Source organism: Mya arenaria, chromosome 10 (genome assembly GCF_026914265.1).
Source record: "Mya arenaria isolate MELC-2E11 chromosome 10, ASM2691426v1".
NCBI classification, from domain to species: domain Eukaryota; kingdom Metazoa; phylum Mollusca; class Bivalvia; order Myida; family Myidae; genus Mya; species Mya arenaria.
The window spans coordinates 16,623,958-16,644,432 of NC_069131.1; the positions used below are offsets into that span (position 1 = coordinate 16,623,958).

The following is a 20,475-nucleotide window of genomic DNA, read 5'->3' on the forward strand; positions in this document are numbered from 1 at the left end:
TCAAATCTTAGAAAAATCTTTCCATGTCATAAATTCATTATTTTTTTGTCAAATCTTTATGAAACTTGGTCAGAATATTTATCTGCATAATATCTTGAAAGTTCTTTAATATGGGTCATCCCCAGTCAAAATCTAGGTCACAAGGTCAAATCTTAGAAGAAAGTATTCCACAGTCATAAAAAATCATTAGTTTTTGTCAAATCGTTATGAAACTTGATCAGAATATTTTTCAACATATTGTCTTCAACATTTGTGAATATGGGTCGCCTCCGATCAAAAAGTAGGTCACTAGGTCAAATCTTAGGAAATATTTTCCCGATGTCATAATTTTTTTTCTCAAATTAAATTTTTTATTAAGTTTAAAAATATTTGTGTGTACACATGAAATCTTAGATGATGAAGTGTGTCATTTAGGGTCAAAAACTAGGTCTCTGGGACATATCTTATTGGAAAAGCTGATGTATTTATAAAATGTTTCCTCACACAAATGGAATAGTTTCTGTTGATCAGGTTTTTTGTATGAAAGATATGTCCAATAAGTATATATATGGGTCTTTTTGGTTAAAAATACAAGGTCACTAGCGTAAATCCTAGGTTTGCAAAATTGCATCGTCAAATAAAAAATCCGTCTTTAATGCGGCGTTGCCGCATTGGCGTCTCGTTAATTCATAGTTTTAATTTATTTTTTCGTAAAAAGCCAGCTCTAAATTAATAGGGCAAAAGGAAGTCAATCTAAAATATAAAGGAATTATGCAACAAGTGTATAAGACTTGAAACAGGCATTGTTATGAGATAATATAAATTATGTGTTGGTGTTTGTCTTGGTGTTTAATAAATGTCATGAAAAATAGTGGACTTTTGATGACAATAATTTGTCTTCAGTGATTATGATAAAAATTGAAATGAAATTTTGTTTCTTCATGCAGGATTATTCCTTGGGCGTATTTTACTTTAGTTTTGAAGTTATAAGTATTTTTAGGTGAAACTATGTTATCAGCGTTATGCGTCCGTGAAAAAGGGTGTCAGATATTGAAATATTGTTTGCTTTTGAATAAATGATGACACAAGTTTGTCCAATCAGAGTGCAGAAAAAAAAACCGATGATGACAAAATGTGGTGTGGTTCATGCAATGTGAATTTTAGAATATCTATATATGAAAGTCTAGAGCTATGTAATCATTTTCTTGTGTGTCTACTGAAAATTAATGTAAGGCAGCAAACTGATATGCAGTGTTTGTATTTAGAATGTTTTGACTTTTGTTATTTTACCTTTCTCTTGTAGTTACCTCTTCTGTTTAGTAATAGCAGGGATTCTTAAAATCAGGATTCAGACAGGGGTTCTAAAGTTAAGGGCCCATATTTACTACCATCTTCAATCTGAGTTTCAGATTATTGTACTGTTTTAAAGATTTTTGCGCAGACCGATTCAGAAAAAAAAAGTTCTGAAGTAAATTCCTTCAAATTAATATAAATGAGTTTGGAAACAATTTCAAAAGGGGTCCAAGACCCGTAATCTTGCTTTGAGCATGACTCCCCCACACTTGAGCTATTCTTTAGGATTGACAATTATCAGCTGTGAGAACCCTCTAATAGTTAGTATTTAGTATTGAACTTGTCAATACTTTAGTTGCTTCACTGCAGCATTAACATTTACTTTAGCTTTGTTTGGATTGTGTTTTTATGAAAACATTCTTTTTACTTGATCTTGGCTGATGGTAGTGTTGTATGGATTTTATGTTTAGGCCAATTTTAGCTCATCAATTGTTTTATTTCCGGAGACAATACACACATGTACAGCAAGGCCCATAATTCTGGCTGCAATAAATGTTGAGTTTATCCCCTTTTTTGACTGAAGTTAAACACGAGACGAGTATTGGCGTTTGCACTGCAGTGCTGTTGTCTAAATTAGCCGAACATTCAGTATCTATATTGGATGCACGTTAATGTAAATGTATGTTGTTGTTAATATAATTGTTTTTACATAATTGTAGTATTTGATACTCCAACTGTTTCAGAATGTCAGGGCTCCCGTAAGACTGAGGTCTGTGGTCATCAAGGTCGAAAAGGTGACCAGCAATTAAGTTGTGTTACATTTAGATACAACATCACATTTACAATACATACGAAATCTTACTTCAATAACTGTTACTACCGGTATTTTGCATAAAGTGGCACAATTTGGTCTCAAAAGTGTTAAGTTCTATTCTGTCATGCTAAAGTGTTTCTTGAGTTATCTCCTTTTATAACACGGAGAACAAAAATTATTATCAGTTGAGCATTACAGTATCCGCTTATGGCTCTCTTGTGTATAATCTTCTTTGTTTTTCGAAGAATCTAAGACAAGGTATTGTGATTGCCTTAGTGTCAATGAAGTTGTTGTGCGAAATATTTGTCCTTTGCCATAACTCGGACGCCTTTTGAGATTCATTTATCTTGGCCTTATCGAGAAATATTATCATGAAACTTAGTACTATTGTTACCAGTAACATTACACAAATGTAAATTAATAGTTATATTTTTGACTTGAATAAAAGTCGGTTTATGCTCCTTATTGACTGTAAATGTTTGCATACTTGCTTCTCACCAAGGTGTCCTGGTTTTGATTCTGTGCCTTGGGACAAGGTTGAGTTTGGTTGGTGGTCACCAAGCGAGACAAGTGAGTTTTCCTCTGGGTACTCAGCTTTCCCCCTCAAGACTGTGTTCTTGCCCAACAATGAGTGAAGAAACATCTTCACTCATATTCAAGACCACCTACAAAATTTTGTCATTATTTCAGCCCCCACCTCCAGAACCTCGCCCTGCCATTAAGTCAGTAGTCTTCAAAGTCCATAAGGTGACTGCATGGATCTTGTATTTAATTTCAATGTTTTCAAGTTCTCAAAGTTTTGTTTTAGTTCATACTAATTTCTGATAGCTTATATATAGAATCACTCTCGAGTCTGTCTCCTGGGCAGGAGGAACGAGTTCTGGGCCAGTATTCAATATTGATATTATCCTTATCCTTAGACATGCCTCACTGATTCCATTCAGCCTATTAGTCAGCTAAATATGCAAGCCAATCAAAACAATTAGTTTTTAATCTAAATTTAAGTTTAATCTAAGAAGGTTGTTGAATAACACCCAAGGTTATATTTTGAGAGACCATGAGGAAATACACCTGGGTCGGGATCGAACACACAGCCTCTGGGGTGACAGGCTGGCAGCCAAGGCTATACCAATAGCCCCTCTCACCCTCTCATTCCCATTCTCTTACATGGTAATAACAACATGTACACAGGAATTTGAAATATTGGATTAATCCTTCATCAGGATTAAAAAAAATTAACTACAGACTATTGTATAATTGTACAGATTGTTTCTTTTCTTGGACATTTGCATAAAAAATACAGTAGGAAGTACCTTAAAAATTAATGAGAATAAATGACTTTGGAAACAATTTGAAAAATCACCAAAGCCCCCTGACCCTGCTTGAGGCATGAAAACAGATCCCATGCTATTTGTCAGGATTGACAGTTATCAGCTGTTAGAACATCAGATGTATGAAATGTAATCATTATAGTGAGCAAATCATGACTTCCTCATTTAAGTTTTTTTTTATTTATTGTTAGATAGATTCTTGATTTACAGAGCGAGATAACACAAAAGCCTGCTCCTGACAACAATACCCAAGCAATGAGTCCTGAAGCCTATGTGAAGGATCTATATGACCTTCACCTTGATACTAAAAATAGACAGGCTCTTATCATGCAGGTAGAAACTGCATGCCTTATGGGGAATGTTCAAAATGTATTGCTTTTGGCAGAATGAAATTTAAATTTAAATTAGTATGTATATTTAATTGCATGTGAAAGTATCCAGGGGTATAGATAGAGCCAATTTGATGTGAAGGCACAAAACTAGGGGGTTTCGGCTGAAATTTTTGAAAGTGGAGTTTGCAAATGGTGCACTTTGGGGTGAATCAAGAGGATAAATTGGCTTAAAAGAATCGAAGACAAATAAAGAGTTTCTAAACCAGTTTATCTAAATCAATTGATAAAAAAAAATGAAAAAAAGGCAAATTGATGAGCAGGCTGGGGCCTTTCAGCCTAGCGGAAGCTACGCCGCCAATATCTTCTGGTTTAAAACACTTGACTCCAGTAAGCATACTATTTTGAGGTTTTCTTTGCAATAGATCTAGTTGTTGTTGTGGTTTTATGTTTTAGTTCGCCTTGAATCCCAGTTTGTGAATGACTTGTTTTGTTTTCAGTTTTCCTGTTTAGTTAGATTTGTTTAATACAACTGTTAGTTGCACCACCTAGTTGGTGATTGTGTTTCCAGAAATGTGATTGAAGGTTTGTATTCTGTATGCATGCATTCCGCAAGCATTTACTTGGCATAGATTTAGATTAGGGCAAATAAGGTGACAATAGTGTCTGAATTCTCTCCCAGTTGCAAAGCATTATTTTCAGGGATCAAACTGTGTTTTGAGAATGAATCAAGTTATTTGTAGACTACAGGTTGGGTTGGTAGGAGTTAAATAAAACTGGCTAGAATTATATTTATAGGACTGGAACAAAAAAATAGCCTTAAGAAAATTGATAACAGCTACCATAAAGCCGTATTTACCATAAACTTATACTTTGCAATGCCGCGTTAAGCGTTGACTGGACGCAGGAGGACACAAGGCAATTTAAAGAAAAAAGGTGATGTGCCATATGCTTATATTGCGGGGTATAATGAAAAAAGATTAAAGAGATAACTTTCGCAGTAAGGAAAATTTGCGACGAAAAGCAAAATCTGCAAAAAAGCGCATTGTTTGTAGTGTACACCCTCAATCTGCAGAACAATGAAAGAGTTTAATAATGTTAATAGATCTATTCCATGTGTCTGCATACACATAGGCATTTGTCCCATATCCTCAAAGAATTGCACAGTGAGAAATGCATTTAAGGATGAGGACCAAATGTAGACACGGTTTGGCTTGAAAACATAATTATATACAAACTGTGCAAAAAAATATTATATACGAGAATATATAGAAATGTTCACAAACAATGCCATTTTGCAAAACAGACGAAAAAAATGAAACTACGTATTAAAATAAAAATAGTTCAATGTTAACTGTTTTTCTACATTAAAATAAAAATAATTTTATGCAAGAAGCCCACATTTATTTCTTTTCTTTTTGATTTCAGATAGGCAAACTTCCGAGTCTTCTATTTATTTTTTGTTAATGCCTGTTTATTCACAGTCATTGTATTTTTACAGTTTGAGTGAGGCTTATATTTCATTTCCAATATTGTCCAAGAAAGTGTTCAGGATTTTGATTACATTATTCTCAGTAGCTTTTCTCAGTATTCTGCAATTGGAAATAAACAGTAAAATCTTAAGTTTGGAATATTTTGGTCAATTCTGTTCAGATAAGAAGAAAAATTACATATTTTGCACCAATGACAATTTTCAAAGCCTTTGTGTACAATGGAAAACATTTTTAAGGAAAGGGGTTACGAAATATGTAAATAATTTTCTGTTATCTAAGTCTGTAATTTACTTTGTAGACCCTGACGATCCCCCGGGAGGCATTGATACGTGACAGCGAGGGTGAGGTCATAATGTACACCTCATTTGTAGACACGCCCGGCTGCTTCTTCTGTCAACGTGAAGACAGTAGTGCCACCATTGACAACATCTGTGATACATTGCAACAAGAATGCAAGGTAGTGTAGCTCAGCAAATAGTACATATAGATATCAATATTTCTCTTGGTTCACATAATTGATGCAGGGAAGCTCTGCCTACTCTGTCAGCATGATGACTCCAGTATGGATGTTGACTACATCTGAGGGCTTTGCAACTACATTGTCAAGTAGTTTGGAATGATTTAAATGCTTTGCAGTGTGGGTTTTTTCTGCCCTTTTTGTGGCTGAAATTTGGCGCAATTCCCCTCCTGAAAAAGTCTATAATTTTCCCCTGCCCATGTAAAATAATCCTGTTTTTTTTTTTGGGGGGGGGGGGGGGTGAGCATTGACATTTAGCAATTTCTGCAATATAGTACCATTAATGAATGTGATAATTACCTAGGATGATTTGGTTGCTAACTACAGGGCAAACTTTGATCTGTAACTTGCCATGTTCATCTGACAGTGTCAGTGCTGGAAGTTGTGTGAAACATGGAAGCACTAAACATTACTTATTTTCCTCCCTGCAGACCATGAGCCCAGTGGAGCAAAGCAACCTGAAGCCTGGGCAGTTCTGTGCGGGTGTGTTTAGCGGAGATGGACTCTGGACCCGCGCAGAGGTCAGCAAGGTCAATGGCAAGGTCAGTGGGCAGTAATAGGACAACATGAAGTAAATTGTAGTTCATTGTTTTTGCAGTTTACGGAAACAGGAAAATCTTACGAGAGTACATTTTCTGAAAAAAATGTTTTTTAAAATGGAGATCAGAAATTATAATATACCAGAAAAACTAAGGTCATGTGATCAGAAATGGACTAATCATTGTTATCAAATGAGCTATAAACTTTAGGTAGAATGTACTTCAATCAATCTTACAGGAGAGTGCAGAGCTGTTGTTTGTGGACTACGGTAATGTTGACATCGTGAAGCTAGCGGACATTCGCTGGTTGTCCCCGGCAACCTCCAAGTACCCTGCCCAGTCTATACAGTGTTGCCTCTATGGCATCGAACCTGTGCAGGTATGAGTTGTGTTTGTAAGGGTTGTGTTTGTAAGATTGGGTTCACAGTTGAAGTCGAGGATTTTAAACAAATTTAGCCTTGCACAACTTCCTTTAGGTCAATAGAACCTGGCAAACGACGCGTTTATTGCCTTCATGTTCTCAAATCAGAGTTATGATTGTAAAAAATGATTTGATATGTGAAATTTAAGCTTCATAAACAAGGAATTATGTTGAACCAAAGATTGTCAGTTCGTTTTCCGCTTTTAAGTCATTCATGAACATGACATCAACTGTGAGATTGTTCTAGTAGTATAGGTGTTAGCCTCTTTTTCAAGGGTTTGTGAGATTGACCCCCACAAAGGTAACCTCCTGATAGCTGTGAAAAAAAGGGACTTCAGTACCCAGAAAATCAGTATTGTGAGAACCGAGCTAAAACAAATTAGTATAAACTATTACAATGACATTCTGGTTCAAAATTATAACCTGGTTGTGTATATATCCTGCAGGGGGCAAGCAGCTGGAGTGACCAGGCCTGTAAGGTGTTTGCTGAGCTTGTGGAGGAGCAGGCCCTCAAGGTTGTGCCCATGACAGTCTACGGTAGGTGGGGATTGAAGGGCAGGATTGTTATTTTCTCTCTGTGGAACTCTTTGTTATTAGATAATTATTTTAATTTTAGTTTGTCCGTTTTTCAGAAAAAAAGGTAAGAATTGCTATTCAATATTTGTTGGATATCAATTATATGACCAAAATATGTTAAGGTATTTACATAGAATTTGATGCATATCAGGTTTTTAGTTCTTAAGTTAACATATTTCTTGATGGTTTCATGCCAAGTGGACAGAAATTTGGCCCCCAAAACATTTTTTGTATGTTAGAGTTGATGTACCGGTATTAATTGTTAACGTGACAAGCTTGATCACATTTTGTTATCTTTCTGACCATACTTTCTGACCATACTTTCTGACCATACTTTCTGACCATACTTTCTGACCATACTTTCTGACCATACTTTGAAGCATTCTTGTTCGTTTCAACACAAAATTGAAACGCTGAATTTTTGTCTAATTGACACATTTTATCCCAATCTGCAAGTCCCCGGACTTATCAAACTTCGCAGTGGCTTGATGAGCTATTTAGGGCCCTACTGGCACTCTTTAATAGTTCATTGCACTCAACCCAGCCAGAAATCATACAATGAAACAGCCCATCCACAAGGCCTTGTTACCCTTTCTTTTGTAACAAATCCCGGCCACTTCCCCTTGGGCCAGACCCTATTTTTTTTTTCTTCACCAAATAGCATTCTGAAAATCCTCATTTTCAAAAAAATAAAAAAAAATATTGTTATATCATGAGAATCTCCGGATACATTAATTAAATTATGTTCTGGAGTGATAAATTTACTACTTTATTCATAAAAGTACCCTGAGAGTTTTTCTCAAAAAAATGAAGAATACTTTTTTACCACCAAAAAAGGGTCTTCTCACATACCGATTACTGATAAAAAGGCCTTGATTCAACCCAAATTTGATTACACAGCCTTTAACCAACATTATCTCTAAAATGCATTCTGATAAACATAACATGTGATTTGACTAAATTAAAATCTACCATATTAATATACTTTCTAAGAGAACCAGAAGGGCCCTAAGTTTCGCTCTATCATTAAGCCAATGTGATCCCCATTTTCAAACAGGAGGAAATAAATGCTGATGCCCCTTGAAGGTTTTGTAGCTGAGACACATTGAAAAAGTTGAACGTCATTATGTGGTGCTTTTCATTGAAGATGATATAATGAATTATTAAGATTTTTTCATGTGGTGCTTTTGGTTTTAAGTTAATTTAATGAATGATTGAGATTTTGTCAACACATGATAAATGTAAACTAAATTTGCTTTCATAGAAAACCTGGCAGTTGAAGTTGACATGTATCTGAAGTCTGACCCGACAGTTAGTGTCAGTGAGAGGCTTATTAAAGCCGGGGTCGCTGCCTCGTGTAAGCAGGAAGAAGAGGATGTACAAGAGAAAATCAGCGAAGAAGGCCTTCATCCAGGTATAATGTTACTCACTTAGAAGTCATTTTGAGTTCTGTAGTGTGGTTGCATCAGGCCAAACAAAATTACTTTAAACATTATATATTTTACAACGATTGTGAAGGAAGCTATGATAGCTTATACTAAGTCACTCTCGTTGGCACGATGTTGCGCGAGAGTGTGGTCTTGTGTTGTGGGGGAACCCGGAGAAAACCCACTTGTCCGGCTTGGTGACCACTAACCAACAAAATTGGTTTGGTTAGTGTTACATCCTTTTCCAAAACAGGTAGAGTAGGTAAGCTTTTCAAAAAAAAATTTTTTTGTTTTATTACGCTTTATATAAGAACGTTTTTGTAATCATTGGAGAATGGTGTTAAAAGTGATTTTTTTACTAGACAAAGTTTTAAAGGTTTTAAACTACGTAATAAAACACACGCTTTTTTCTTCACCAACTCACTATAACAACGGTAGGGTAGGTGCCTATTTCATAGGTAGGGTCGGGTAACCGGAACAAAATGTATTTTTTTATGCCTAATTAATATGACGCGAGTGGGCATTCATTCCGCCTGGTCACATGTCGGAGGTTGTTTGTCAGAAGTGGTCAAAGTAATCATTTGAATATACAAGCATGTGTTATTACATATTGACAATATAAAATCCATTTATTTGTCAAGTGAAAGGCTGTATGATGACCAGCTTCATGTTACTGATTGTCTGTGCGACTTAATACCTTCCATTATGCAAAACGTCACTTAGAGAAAAAGAGTTGGACATCCACATAGCATACCAACATGAATTAGGTCTGAATCAATTGTTTGCTACTGACTTTGATAAAAAAGGATGTCATACATGTAGAAAATATATCATGTTTATACATCATGTTTCGGTAATGTTTAAAAGAATATTGAGTTTATATAAACATATGTTAGTTCAAGTGATATTCGTATTTAAAATCAATACAAACACATCTATAACTGACAAACATAAATTTTGAATGGTTAACCTTTAAATACTAAATGATGCATTAATGGAAAATATTAATAACTGATAACAAGATTGTAACCATGTATTTAAAAGCTGAAAACGCACAAGTATTAAATGATTGGTGAGTCCTAAAAGATTTGCAGTGATCAACTATTGTCTCATAAGATAGAAATACCATGTTTTCTTCACCTTTCTTTCAAATTAAACAAGGTATCCTTCATAAGAACCATTGTTTTTGATATTTATTTATCTTTTTCAGTAAATTAAAACAATTGTATTAATTATGGTACTGCTTTTATGGGAGTAAGAGTGTATCTTTGATTGGAAAGGAAAAGAAATGTACAATATCATACAGGCCATTGTATGGATTTGTAAGCTCTAGTTGAGGTGATTTATATGTATTGTCTGTTGTTTGTAGCTGAGCTGTTGTTACCAGAGGACAAGGAATGGGACGTGCATATAACATACATCAGCTCCTCCACTGAGTCTGTCATGTTACGTCTGGTTGGGGAGGAGTTTAGTGATAAACTAGATGCATACCAGGTCAGTTTAGAATAGTCATAATTGAGCTCAAGAAATTAGTACGCGTTGACTGAAACAGAGTCACTGATTTGTGATGTTACCTCATGTGTCGATTTGTCTTAGTTTTATATTATGACATCATTTCCTGTAGAACGTCATTCTATATGTTATTTGCCATGATAAGTCCCAAATGTAAAAAGTGTTTCTTTGTTAGTATATTAAAAAAGCCTCAAGGTCGAAACATCAATAAGGAGTTTAATAAATGATTTGAAAATTTATATAAGTGGTATATGTGTAAACCTCTCACCCAAGAGGTTGTGGGTAGATCCACACTAGGACACTTTCTCAGGACACAAGTACAGTCAAAAATACCTTAAGAGTCAGGAAATTTTAGCCAAGCGGGAATGCTTACCTTCAGTGGAAGGAAATTGGTCCTTTACATCCAGTTTGAGCCAACTTGGAAATCGAGCACAGTAATTTCGAGCCAACAGGTTTTGAAGGTAAATTAAATGCTATATAAAATAATGAAAACTTCTCTACCTATCTAATCAACATTGTTTCAGTCTAAGCTACAGGATGCATTCAGGAGCAGCCCAGATGAGACACGTATACTGGAGAACCACACATATGTTGCCATGGACGACGACCTCTTCCATAGGGTCAGGGTCATTTCCAAGGGAGATAAAATGGTGAGGTCATGAGGGCTTAGATATGAAACTATTTTTGGAAATCTTAAGTTTGGTTTTACTGCTGTTTCTCTTTTTAAATTATTTATGTTTGTAGAGTGCACACTTTTTTGTGAAACTGAATGAGTGCACTTTAACTTCGAATAAAAAACATGTACAGTTGAAACCCTGTGGAAAAATATCATTCCTCGAGTGATTATGCCATCCGATCCAATTTTTTATGAACATATAGTACAAAAAAGAAGATCAGTCCTTTTAATCCAGTTCGAGCCAACAAGTATAACTATTGAAGCGATATCGAGCCAATGTGTCTTGAATTTATGATGTTTTTCAGGGTTTTCTTTGCTTCATCATGCAATAGCATTATGATTGTTAAACCAGAAATGAACAGATCAACTCACATTCTTGCATCATTTATGTAGGTACAGTGGAACCTCGCTAAACCGGATCTCCACAAAACCGGAATCCTCGGGATACCGGACTTTTTTCAGAGTCCCGATTTTTCCCTTATACTTTTCAATGTAAAATAATCCCCACAAAACCGGAACCTCGGAATTCCGGATACCGGACAAAAAATCGAGAAAATTTGTTAGTTGTCAATGTAATTTTACCTCGCAAAACCGGACGTTTATTTGTTCAAACATGTCAAAATGATTTTGTGTATTAGGAATTCGCGAATCGCGTGTCACTTTGTCACTTTGTTTTGACAGCCGGTGCGTCGTTAAATATTGTACATTTGATGTTGTGATAACTCGATAATCGATAATAATGATTCCGCTGTGGATTGACTGCCGCGCGATAATCAAACGTTAATCAAACTTGTGAAAAGAAAAAAATGATTGAGACATTAATTTGTTTGTTGTAGAAAATAAAGAACTAGAAACGGTTATTAAGTGATCATTTTGGAGGGTTGTTTTATCTAAAGACTTCTATGAGTGAATCAAATTAGAGCGGTGCGTTAATTAAACTATCAAACATACTTAACAAGCATTAAATTACGCGAGTTGTTTTATTTTTTTAGACTCTGAAAAAAGATGATTATAAAAACGCAAAATTATGTTTATCACTTTTGCATGTTCTTTAATCATGTCTCAACCTCCGTCTAAACGTCGAAGAATTGAACTGTCCCTAGAGGACAAAATGAATCTCATTAGAGATTCTGAGAAAATCCCTAAGCCTACAATCAAGGTATGTTTACTGTATGAAATCTTTGAATTTGCTGTTTATTTTAAATTTCAGTTTAAATTTCGCTTTTACACTGCATTAAAATGTTTCATTCGATTTATTTCAGATTCTCGCTGAACGCTTTGGCATCGGAAAATCATCAGTGGGCGACATTATGAACATTATGTATCACACTAGAAGCGTAAAGATACATGTACAATGTACATGTACAATGATATAAACTGTATCTGTAATGTACATTGATATATAAATGAATATACATGTATATTCTATGCATTATTTCAAGTTACTTGAACCATCATTGATGTAAAATAAATGTTATCTTTATGTGTTTTTATTTTATTCCAATTTTCAATTTCCCTTTAAAGGTTAACTCAGTTAATAGTTTGAGTAAACTTACTCCGTACATCAAATCCTCACTAAACCGGAATTCTCACTAAACCGGAAATTTTCCCCGGTCCGGACCTTGTCCGGTTTAGTGAGTTTTCACTGTACTATTTTGTTCATGAGAAGTTATTCTTATTGTTTTCTCTACTTTCCAACATTCATTCCATAATATTATATTAAAATGTGTATTTTAGGTGAAGTGTTACTTCCTAGACCACGGGGACACCGATGACTTGCTGCCAATGCAGTTACGGGCCCTTGATCCACAGATCAACAGGATGCTACCATACCAGGTAACTGTGACAGATAGATGGGGATACTTCTCCATGCCAACTTAACAAAATTATTTCAAATTTGCTGCAATGAACATGCAAGCCTCTGAATAAAAAAATGTCTTTTTCTAGTTGATTTGTAAGGACCTAAAAATGGTTCATTTCAAAGCTTATTGACTATGATTATAGATTTATAGATCATAGTCAATACGCTTTTATTTATTTATTTGGTATTCTAATGGTAAGGAATAAGAAGATTTTTATAGGTTTATCTGAAGATTTACGAAAACTAGCATATTATGTATACCATCTCCTTCTGAACATTAATAGTTAAGATTAAGGGGAAGTAATCATGATTTGTTATATACACTTTGCTTGTATTGATTAATTACCGGAAGATTTTGACATTTTTTCTACGCGTCTTTTAACCAAAAACATAGATTAAAAGTTTTTTTCTCAGACTTTTCACAGATTTTTTTCCCTGCGTCTAATACCCCCTATCGTCTTATACCCAGTTATTTACGGTACCCTGACACAACTCATGCCTTTCTTGTATGTTCTGTATTTTGGGCCAGTGGCCTTTAATAACTCAATAAAATGTTGACTTGATCCAGGAACAAACAATTCATGAGTTATAATGCCATGATATTGTTTGGGTTATTGTTGCTGGTCCAAAGCAATAAATAGTGTTGAGTCAGTTAAGTTATGGGTCCTGGATCATAGTTTATGTTAGCCTGTAAGCCATTTATCAGATCACTTACATGCCCTGGAACACAGTTGATGTAAATCTGTATGGCCTTCAATCAGTTAACTTGAATCACAACTTTTGTAACCTTGTTAATAGTTGGTGTTAGTGTGTATGGACATTGGGAAATGAGCATTAACATCATGACAGTCGGAAAAGTTTATATAGGTCATAGACAGGTTTGATAACACACATACACTAAGGTGCGTTGTTCAACTACATATGTGTTCACAGGCGGTAGAGGTAAGCCTGTACGGTCTAGAGGAAGTGTGCACCAACATCACCGCTCTGGAGAGGATGTGTGAACTTGCACTGGGCAAGACTTGTGTTGCTGAAGTCATAGACAGGTAGGTGAATAGTGGCATGCAATGAGGCTCTTGTTTTTGAATGTTTTCTTTGTTTTGATGAAAAAGACACATGCATTGCATATGCATACTAGTAGCAAGAGGGCCGTTTTAAAAAAAATATTTGTCGATATATTCAAGATTTTGTTCATATTTATGTGAATTTAACTTAAGCCAAAATTGAAAATAAACACAAAGTTGAAAAAAAGAAGAGTATTGCCATTTGTGAAGCTGATACAGATGTGAGATACTTGAAGTTAAGATTAAAATCCTTTATAGAAATCGCCCCTGGATGATATCGGAAAAGATAGTTGTCCAGTCATGTCACCTTGTCAACGAAGGAAAAACAACTCTTGCATTGGTCCAGTTAGGGCTATTTTACATGCATTTTGATTCATGCAGTATCAATGTTTGAATGGTTACTCAGTAACATGTCATGCTATTTTTAGAGTCGACATACCTGCCGTGGTTCTATATGACACCTCCGGAGATTCTGACCTCAACATCAACGAGACAATCCTGCGCACAATAGCGTCTGAGGGGGGCGGCATTGACTCACCAAAGACTATATCCCCCATCACTTCAGCATCACAAACACCAAACAGAGTGCTTTCCCCTGTTCCAAATATAGAATCAAGAACAGACAATACTAGTGGGAGAGTGAGCTCCCCTGTTCTAAATATAGAAACAAGAACACATAACCCTAGTGCTTTACCAGATAATTTGAAAAGAAATACTAGTCCAAGATCAGACAATAGAATTCCAAGTATAGAAAATAATTCCAGCATTCCAACAACGAGAACAGAAGCAATCAATGATTTGAATAATGATATACAAAACATGAAAGTGTCCAATGCCGATCAGGACAACAATAGCGATCAGGACAACAATAACGTCAGCAAGAGTGCCATAAATAGTGACAGTGTAAGCAGATCGAGCGAGGGGAAATCAACAAGTGGCCTCACTCCATTTGTGATACCCCCTGTTGGAGAATATATAGATGTTCATGTAAACTTTGTGGAGGACCCTCATAGCTTTGTGGTGAGTTGATGTTATACAGTTATTAAGAATCTTAGCTACAGCTGGTAACCATGTTGACTGATTTCCTTGAAATTTATCTTATGGAAATATCAACTTATTAAAAAGTGTATTAAATACCTGCTATGTAGATGTTGTTAGGGCCTCCCGTATTACTTTGAGATCAGGAACATTCCATTTCACCAAAGTATAGAACATGTCAAACTAAACCCATTCGAAAAAACGTTCGACACAACATGAACATCAAGATAACACAGTTTGATATAGCAAGTTTTGACTGTATGTGAATGTGTATGAAACAAGCCACCTGCAATAACTTTGTCTACATGTTTCAGTGTATACCGTACAACGAGATGGGAAAGTTGAACAAACTGTTGGTGGACATGCTTCACTTCTACAGAAACACAGAAATGCCTGAGGTATAGCAAGGATTTAACGGCTCTCAACCGAAATATTTGAGGGCTAAAATTGACCATATACCCTAACTTGAAAGACAATTGGACAATTATAGCATTCATGACTAGTCAATTATGTTGATAAGCATCATGTTAACACTCTATATAACATCAATTAGAACTAAAATTTAGCTTATTTTTTTTTAGTATTCATTAAGAATACAAATCTAGAATACATGTACTGTATATATATACATATTTCTCATTTCCAGCTGTCTAATGAAGAGGTCCATGTCGGCCAGTATTACGCGGCAGTGAAGGATGGAATTTGGTATCGAGTCCGGGTCAGCAGCCTTGTAGGACAGGATCTGGTAAGAAAGGCTTGAAGTCTTCTAGGTGATAGTTATTGTACCCACTACCATTGTTATTAAAATGTTAAATGAGTCATTCAATGCAAGTGTATAAGCTAATCACAAGGTTAGTGGGTGAAGTTTCCATTTTGAATCGTGTTTGTATCATGAAAATAATTCAATAACTACCATATAAGGGAAAATTGTCTGTGATAATAGATATAGCATGTTAAAGCAGATTGCAACTTCTTGTTATTGTATGATGATGATGATGATGATGATCTTGTTATTGTATGATGAGAATGATGATGGTGGTGATGGTGGTGGGGTGATGATGATGATGTGGTGGTGGTGGTGATGATGATGATGATGATGATGATGATGATGATGATGATGATGATAAGGCTAGTCATTATGTCATAAAGATGAGAAAGATGCTTTGTGTGTCATACATATATTGAGTGCATATGAATAAAAGAATATGCTAAAAATAACCACCATTATCAAGGAATGTAAAACAATTTTATGATTCAATACATTCCCGCAGGTATCTGTGTATGAGGCTGACATCGGTGAACATACAGCCATGATGATAGCAGAGTTACGCACCCTTGTCCCACAGTTCACACAGCTTCCCATGATGGCTTTCACGGCAAAACTAGGAGGTATGTTCTATGACATCTTGAAAAGGTGATTTATGAATATTGCCTATTTGTTCTTATGGGCATAGAATATATGGAATGCTTATTGAATAAACTTCTAGTGCCAGTCCCTCTTGAAAATATTGCGATCATGTTTATGAGCATATACATCCTAACATTGCACCAGAGTGACCTGCAAATGCATGCTATCATGCATGCAAGAAAGGGACCTGAATACACACATAGACATCGCAACCGAAAATCTTGCATATACATCACAACTGATGGTCCAGCATATAGTAGTCAAATACAGTGTCATCAAAAACTTTGATTTTTAGCTCCACTGGCCGAAGGCCATGGAGCTTATGTCGTCACAGATTGTCCGTCGTGAGTGCGTGCATGCGTGCGTGCGTAAACTTTTACTTTAAACGACATCTCCTCTGAAACTGATAAGCGGATTTTGACAAAACTTCACAGGAATGTTCCTTTGGTGGTCCTTTACCAAAATTGCTCAAATGGTTCCGTTCCATTGCACAATATGGCCGCCAGAGCTAAAAATAGCAAAATCTTTAAACGACATCTCCTCTCAAACGGTTCGGCAGATTTTGATGAAACTTGACAGTAATGTTCCTTGGGTGGTCCTTTATTAAAATTGCTCAAATGGTTCTGGTCCATTGCACAATATGGCCGCCACAGCTTAAAATAGCAAAATCCTTAAACGACATCTCCTCTGAAACGGATAGGCAGATTTTGATGAAACTTGACAGAATTGTTCCTTGGGTGGTCCTTAACCAAAATTGCTCAAATGGTTCCGGTCCGCTGCACAACATGGCTGCCAGGGCAAAAAAATAGAAAAACCTTTAAAGAACATCTTCTCAGAAACCGATGATCAGATTTTGATGAAACTTAACAGAAATGTTCCTTGGATGGTCCTTTATCAAATTTGCTTCAATGGTTTCGGTCCACTGCACAAGATGGCCCCCAGAGGTAAAAATAGAAAAACCTTTAAACGACTTCTCCTCAGAAACCGATGATCGTATTGCAATGAAACTTGACAGAAATGTTACTTGGGTAGTCCTTAACCAAAATAGCCCAAACAGTTCTGGTCTGCTGCACAACATGGGCACCAGAGCTAAGAATAGAAAAAAACGTTAAACTACATCTTCTCAGAAACCGATTATCAGATTTTGATGAAACTTTACATAAATGTTCATCGGGATGCCCTTTAACCAAAATTGCCCAAATGGTTCCGGTCCGCTGCACAACATGGCTGCGAGAGTTAAAAATAGAAAAACCTTTAAGGACTTCTCGTCCGCAGTCTTCACGAAAAACATTTTAACCTACTAGCCAGTTGGACTAGCATAATGGCATATTTTACTAGTCCGAATGACAATCTAGTAGTCAGACTATTTTGCCACATTATAAAACTGTATGCTTGAGGTAAATACCTATTTCAATTGAGCAGCTTGCAGTTTGAGTAAACATTTCTTTATTATGATGCTCATGAAGTGATAGGGAGTGACATCCTTCTGTTGGGAATAGTGCTCCTTGTTTTTCAGAACCTATGGGTACTATGTAAAAACAAAAGGCATCTTGCTTGAATAGACTGTAATAATATCAACATGGTTAGAAAAGAAATGCCATGCTTTAATAGCTTTGATTACATTTTACTACTGAATTACCTCCCTTTAATAGAAAAAAAAATAATGTCTTAATTTTTCACGTATAGCATCTTTAAATAATTTTTAAACAATAATAATTTATGAGTAAACATATAAGCATAAAGTTCTCACAAAAAGATGAATTTAAAAACCTTACATTTATTCATAGGAAAGTATATATAGACTGAACATTAATTTTCGTTTAAGTGACATTCTGAAAGTTTATGAAACAGCTATTTTTAGTAACTTAAATGGCCGAAAAGTGTAAGTGAAACACCAAGTCGATTCTATCTCGTCAGTTCTTGTTCAGGTTAGATATTTGCTTCATAATCTATTCAGATTAAATGTTAACCGATGATCAGATTTTGATGAAACTTGACAGAAATGTTCCTTGGGTGGTCATTAACCAAAATTTGTTAAATGGTTCCAGTCCACTGCACACCATGGCTGCCAGAGCTAAAAAATAAAAAAAACTTTATACGACTTGTCGTCGAAACCGATGACCTTTTTTCGATAAAACTTGACAGAAATGTTTGTTTGGTGCTCCTTTACTCAAATTGCCCAAATCATTTCGGTCCACTGCACAACATGGCAGCCAGAGCTATTAAAGTAAAAAATTTTTTTAAATAACTTCTCCTCAAAAATTGATGATTGTATTTCTATGAAACTTGACGAAAATGTTCGTAAGGTGGTCTTTGCTTGAACCTTTTGGCCAGTGGAGCACAGGCACTGATGTGCCTCTTGTTCTGAATGTGAATCACACAATAGTCCTTATCTTAATTTTGTCTCATTTATTTTACAGTGGATTATTGATGTATTACAAGCATTAAATAAATGAAAAATGTTCATTTTCTTTTAGTGTAAGACCGCGTTACATTTCACCTCATGAACACCAAAGTATTTATATTTCTTCACTCAGGGCTTATGATATGAAGCCACTTGTGAAATATTATTTTGGGGCTCAGTCTGTGAAATATACAGTTATCCTATATGTGGTATCTTCTCTATATTTTCAGGAATTTTGCCGGAAGGACCCACTTGGTCCGAAGCAGCCAAGTATAAATTTATTGAGCTGGCCCGCGATCATGACCTGGTTGGCCTGGTACAGGGCGTTGATGCGGTGACGGGGCAGGTGAATCTACGCCTCATTGATACGTCTTTGGAACAGTACGACGTCTGCGTTGATGAAATGCTGGTCAAGCTGCAATATGCTTCACGATTATAATCTTGACAGTTTAAGCCTTTACATAGAATTTTAAATGGGCTATATTAAGAAATGAAGTCTAACTTGAGAATCATGTGCTGAAATGGTCGGCTGATTTAGTTTGATTTTTATTCCAGCAACACATTCCATTGTTGGAATGATATGTATATTCAAGGCACTCTTTAACACAAAACTACCATTTAAAATATGTGATTTATTGCCTGGGTAATGTTTAACCTAGTCTACTTGTATGAGCTTTTCGGAAATATATACGAGTTTTATCTAGCATATAAAAAGCTGTTCAGAGAAGGAACTACTATTCTACTTTTTACGTAGAGTTACATTCTATTCAGAAGTGTACAGTACATTTTGCGTAGGCTTAAAAATGTGCTAACTCTGATCATGAATTTTAAAGATATTTATGCTATAAACTCAGAATCATACTATAACCGTGAAATTTAAACTTCGCTTAAAACTTATCGTAATTGCATGGAAATACTTTTATTTGCTAGAATAAATTTGCATCTTGTTCAGTGTGATTCAATATTTTAATAATAGAGAATAATTAAAATTTGATGTTGATGACAAATTATACTCCCACTGCTTTTAAATGGATTTTAGAAAACACATCCACTGTTTATATTTTATGTTTTATTTTTTTTAACAAAGAATTGAGGTTGCAGCTATGTAAACAATAATGTAGCTACATACAGTTACACAGCACAAATACACACGGATTACTTCAGTACTCACATGTAAATACATTATGTAAATATTTCAGTGCTTGCATTACAAAACTCAAAACTCTTTATTAAAGCATTAACCACACTGTCAGAAAAATATTCAAAATAGTTGAAATGTATTTTGCTGTCCTGGCCTCAATTTCTCAAAACTTCTTAAGTCCCTTATAACAGGATTCAGCTAAACTCACTATTTTTGATTTTCAATAACTTGTATAATATTTACTTCTTTAAAAGTTTTTATACTTTAGATAGGAATTATCTTTATGCTAGTTAAATTAAACCATTTTTCATTTATCAAAATTCCATTCAAGTATGTATTTTCCGTAATTGAAATAAGCTACTTACATTGTAAGCCTGTGAAGCTTAAGAAGTTTTGAGAAATTGGGGCCAGTATATTACATGTATTAAGACAAAGTTTCGCTATATTATGTGGAACGTGCATATGTATTCTTGTGTGTGATGTACATATTCTTGTACAGTGTATGTTTGGGTGAGAGGACAGTCTAATGTGTATCAATATGGAGTGGAGTGTGTTTGGATGACAGGACAGTGCATGTGTTTGTCAAAAATTCAGTTATTGTGTTTCCTCTACAAATTGTGTTATGATTTGAATAAAAATGAAAGTGATGTTA

The 20,475-nt window shown here is 35.3% G+C and overlaps 1 protein-coding gene across 5 annotated transcripts in view; it reads left to right on the forward strand.

Annotated features, from left to right (window-relative positions):
- LOC128205398 (tudor domain-containing protein 7-like) overlaps positions 1-20,475 on the forward strand; it is a 37,379-nt gene extending 16,904 nt beyond the window's left edge. For all 5 annotated transcript variants that reach the window (XM_052906982.1, XM_052906984.1, XM_052906985.1 and 2 more), the window contains 14 exons: positions 5,538-5,696; positions 6,188-6,298; positions 6,534-6,674; positions 7,163-7,253; positions 8,557-8,706; positions 10,089-10,213; positions 10,756-10,881; positions 12,645-12,743; positions 13,702-13,814; positions 14,261-14,852; positions 15,185-15,268; positions 15,517-15,615; positions 16,142-16,259; positions 18,913-20,475. In XM_052906982.1, coding sequence (XP_052762942.1) covers positions 5,538-5,696; positions 6,188-6,298; positions 6,534-6,674; positions 7,163-7,253; positions 8,557-8,706; positions 10,089-10,213; positions 10,756-10,881; positions 12,645-12,743; positions 13,702-13,814; positions 14,261-14,852; positions 15,185-15,268; positions 15,517-15,615; positions 16,142-16,259; positions 18,913-19,121 — 2,217 coding nt within the window. In that variant the 3' untranslated portion in view covers positions 19,122-20,475. The remainder of the gene's footprint in view (positions 1-5,537; positions 5,697-6,187; positions 6,299-6,533; positions 6,675-7,162; positions 7,254-8,556; positions 8,707-10,088; positions 10,214-10,755; positions 10,882-12,644; positions 12,744-13,701; positions 13,815-14,260; positions 14,853-15,184; positions 15,269-15,516; positions 15,616-16,141; positions 16,260-18,912) is intronic.